Source organism: Geospiza fortis, unplaced genomic scaffold (assembly GCF_000277835.1).
Source record: "Geospiza fortis unplaced genomic scaffold, GeoFor_1.0 scaffold173, whole genome shotgun sequence".
Lineage (NCBI taxonomy): Eukaryota > Metazoa > Chordata > Aves > Passeriformes > Thraupidae > Geospiza > Geospiza fortis.
Window position 1 is genome coordinate 3,102,565 of NW_005054334.1, and position 4,605 is coordinate 3,107,169.

General features: G+C 51.5%; 1 protein-coding gene across 1 annotated transcript in view; it reads left to right on the forward strand.

The window, feature by feature from the left end:
• Positions 1–4,545: 4,545 nt before the first annotated feature.
• The window catches only part of LGALS1 (galectin 1), a 3,652-nt gene continuing 3,592 nt past the window's right edge, over positions 4,546–4,605 (forward strand). Inside the window, exon 1 of the mRNA XM_005421920.3 lies at positions 4,546–4,605. Within this exon, the coding sequence (XP_005421977.2) occupies positions 4,603–4,605 (3 nt within the window). The 5' untranslated portion in view covers positions 4,546–4,602.

The window sequence follows — 4,605 nt, forward strand, 5'->3', positions numbered from 1 at the left end:
CTGGTCCATGTTGCCCATGGCCACAACCCAGCACTGAGCTCCCTCCCTTCCTCCCTGGCCAGGGTGCTGCGTCCATCCCACAGCCTCAGGGATGCCACCCCACTGGCACACCAGGAGCACTCTCTTCCCCACCAAGTGCTGCAAAGACTGCAGACTTTGCACCCCAAAAGGCAAGATGGAGCCCAGTGTGAGCAGCCAGAGGTGCAGGGGAGGAGGTGGGGCCCATGGGTTTGGGAACCTCTCGGGATGCACTTAGAGGTGTGTCTAACACATCCCAGCATCATTAGTGCAAGGAGTCATTCCTGATTCCCCAAGCTGTAACATCAGGCTCGCCCAGATAAATCACTTGTCCAGGTACGCTTTGATAACATTTGCAGGATTATCTTCACCACTTGGGAACATATTTCCATACTGATTTAATGAAAGTGAGGATTCTGGAGTCAGCAGGAGTTGGAGCCTCACAGACGGCTCCTAATCCAGGAAATTGGATGTGGTTGGAAATGTTTCAGCAGTCAAAGCTTGGGAGATCCTGCTGTGGCTCATTCCTGATGTGAGGCTCTGTGTCCGCAACATAATAAATCTACGTATAGCACACCTAATTCTTAGTTTAAAATACCACAGGCCACATAACACAAAGTGGCTGAACAGGTACAAAGGCTCTCTCCCAGTGGAAAGGTGTTGCAAATCACTGCAAGACTAACTGCAGCCAAAAGAGGCTTTTGCCAGCTGAAGAGCACAATGTACAAGCGGGCTTTGGTCCATAGGCTTTTCAGCCAGGCCCTTTCCCATTCCTCCCAGGTCATCCCTCAGGATGCCCCCTCTATTGCTGCAGCTCTCACAAGATCTGGGGCAGATCTTTGCTCTTTTGCTTCAGACACTTGCCTGACTGGGCTTCTCCTTTGGCAGCTGCCAAACCACCTTGTTTCGAGCCACCGCTCGTCTCGGCCCATGCTCCAACTCAACCCCAGAGCTTGCGCTAGCTGGACTCCAGCCCTCAGCCCGCAGCACCAGTCTGGCTGTGCTGAGGCACACCAGTGCCTATCAGCCAGACCAGAAGGCATGCTCTAAATCAAAGCTACTCACGGTGATGAAACTCTCTTTCAGCAATCATGTTTCCCTCTTCAACCTAAGGTGTATTGCAGCTTGGAGGTCGGGAGGTGTGAGGATGTTCGTGAGGGAAGCTGTGATCTCAAGAAAACGTGCCATCTCAGCATAGGGAGATCAGCCTGGGATCTCTGAGTGCCAAGGAGAGTGTAGGAAGAAGGCTGAGGCCCTGAGAGAAGAGCCCCAATGAGCAACATGAGCAGCCCTAGGGACAGACAGGGATGTCTGGCCCCTTGTATAGGAATGTTGGGTCACAGCCAGCACTGGGGGATGGGCTCAGGCCCCAAAGGCATTAAAAGCTCGAGGACTGCCTGGTATTGCTCACAAGGGCAATTTGCACTTTCCAAGGAGAGTGAGCAGATTGTGCAAGGAAAGGCTAGCAAGAGGTTAGCCAGTTGCTCCCAGGTAGCAGCTGACTGAAGCACAGGCCACACTGGAGGTGCCCACGGTCAGGACCTGAGTAGGGTGCCTACACCTAGCATAGTACATGCTTGGTGTGATGCCTGGGCTTGAACATCTGTGTGAATTTGGTCTGTCCCTATCATGGCAGCTGGCTCTTCTACACCCCCTTTTCCTGGCCCCGCCCTGTCCAGGACACAACCCCAGTTTGCAGAAAGCAGGTGCAGATGCAAACACCACCTTCCTCACCCTCATAACCAAAGGTGAGGCACTGCTGAAGTCATATCCCACAGTCATTACTCCTCTCTCCACACTCATGGCTCCCTCTGGCCAAGAGTTTGGCACGGACAAGAGCGCTGTTTGAAGCAACAGCATCACATCCACTCACTCCCTTTGGACTGAGCAAAGAAGACCTTTGCTCCCCAAGTTACAATGCAGATCAGTGACTGTCCCTCCAGTACAAAGCTAGGATTTGAAATGTTATGCAGAAAAACTCTTCTGGTGAGGAGAGGCAGGAATGGTGGAGGAGAAGAGCCCTGTCCCTGTGCAGAGTTCCCACACAAGCCCATGACACTGTAGGCTGTTGTGATCTGTCCTCATCTTCCTCATCTGCATCTTTGCAGATCAAATGGGTGCTAAACTGCTGGCACATCCCCTGGCTGGCCCACTGCACACTGATAAGGAAGGAGGTGACAGGTGGTGAAGATTGCCAGCTCTAGCCAGTCTGGCTCTACCCTTCTCAACCCACAGTGGTTCTTCCTACACCACATTGCTCCTGAAAATCACAGGCAAGCACCTCTGTGTCTCCAGCGTGGTGGAGTAGGTGTCAGTACATCTGGGGACACCATCCCTGCCTGCTGTGACACCAGGGTGAGCAGGAACATTTCCTCCCCTCAGTTCAGCCATCCCTTGTGAGCACGCTGATGCTGGAGCTTTAGAGTTTGCCATCTCATCATGATGTCTCCAACAGGAAGGCAGATGTGACATTGTCCTGATGGTGGTGGCCCATGGCCTGCAGGCAATGGGACACCCTGTGGCCCCCTTGCCTGTGGTATTAGCCTGTTGTGCTAATGCCATTTAATTCAAGGTTTCATGGAAACCAGTGGAGACACCTGGACTTCTATCAGACAAATACAGGCTGCCCGAGGTAGAGTCAAGCCTGAAACCTGAATTTCCTTGATGTGAAAAGCTTTTTAAGCACCTCCTCTGGAATGGTAGCTCTTCCTTCATTATCATCTCTTAGCCATTAGCTGGTCTCTAATCTCCCCAGCAGCATTTGGAGGAAGGTCCCTGGACAGACATAACTCAAGGACCTGGTGGCTGCTAAAGCTTGGTCACAGTGCTCAGCTGCCAGAAATGCTGCAGAAAACACAGAACCTACTCCATAACTTTTAAAAGGCCCCTTCCACCTGCATCTCCAAGAGAGCAAATATTTACACATTTCCCTTCCCCATCCAACAGTCCCTACCAGTCCAGCCCCCTAGACCATGGCTACAGCAGCAGCCCAAGTACTTGGAGAGATGCCTGGGGTTTAGTCTCACACAACCTTGGATTTGAAAGGAATTGATTTGATAACACACACATCCCAAGTAGAGGGAGGCTGACTCTATTTGCTTTTTCTCCTCCTCGTACAGAGCACTTCTCATCCTGCGCCACATGATCCCTTGATCAGGCTCAAGACTGAACCCCGAGGCAAGTGAAGAAGGAGAAAGGGGGAGCAGGCATGTCAGAGCAGAGAAGACCTCTTTGGCCTTTACACTAGCCCTCTTGTGTCACAGAGTGATCAGCAAGCTGGGCAAAGTCTGGAGCCTGTTTCTGTCCTCTCCAACAGAAAGGCAAGAGGGTCTCCCTGCTACCTCTGCTGGCATTGATGGCATCAACTGGAAATATTCAGTAGTGCCACCCTCAAGGGTCATACTAGAGGGGGGTAACAGGGCTGGGGACTCACATCCTCAGCAGAGAGGGAACTGATGGGCCTCACAGTCATAGAAGAAAAAATAGTTTCAGAGAGTTTCAGTTCTGGGGCCTCTTAAGGAAATCACAGAGTGTCTTGTGATTTAGAAACAAATATGCAAGACAAGGAGAGCTCTAAGCCACAGGCTTGGCACGCTGCCTGAATTTTTCCCTCCTCTTTCAGTGTAATTACAGTTGAGCCATGTAGTAATTGGGTAACTTTTTCCAAAGGAATCCTTTCACCCAGTGAATCATACTTGCCACAGAGAGAAGACAGAGGCAGATAAAAGACATATAGATCCTATGGCTTATTGTGATAGAAGCATTTTGCCCCCATCCCCTTCTTCCTCAGGCCCCTAGCTGTGTTCAGGGTAGAATCAAGAGCCAGGCACAGCACTTTTCCAGATAATTTCTTCCCAACCTTTCAAGGCAGCTTCCTCCTGGCTTACTCTGCCCTGCAGCCAAGATGAACTGTACAGCTTTGAAGGTGCCTATGGGTTCTGTAGAAAAAGGACTGTTTTCCCTCCTTTGGTTCCCATACCTACAAAAGTGGATGGTAAAAGCTGGGTCAGCAGCTGGGCAGTCTCTGGGGACAGAAAGGATTCATAGTGCGGCTGGGTGACTCTGGATGCAGCTTCAGTCCTCTGTTACTGGGGTTTCACCTGGACTACAAAGAGTTTCTGAGGCACTATGTGTGCTCAGTGACATTTCTTCTACTCCTGATTTAACCAGAGCTGAAGATCCCCATCCGCACTACAGACCCTTCCCGCCAAGTCTCGATCCATTTTCCATGTGGGATAAAAGCCTTGCATTATAAAACATTCATTGTAAAACTATTTTCCATGGGGTTCATGGCCACACACAGCTGGATCTCCTCCTGGAGTGGCCCGCAGCCTGCTTGGAAGGGCTGCGTTCAGCATCCTGGAGAGGAGGCTGGGTGAGTGTGGGAGGAGGGAGGGTCTATTAGACAGAGCTGCCTCCTTCCAAAACCAACCCTGCTCCCCTTCCCATTGGTGCATGGGCTGGAGAAGGGCTGGGACAGCTCAGCTCTCCATCTATTTAAAGGCAAGGGTGGGGCTCCAGGAGCTACTTGCCTGGGACCCTTGCGCCTCAGAGGAGAGGAGCAGTACCCTGCAGAGCAGCACCATG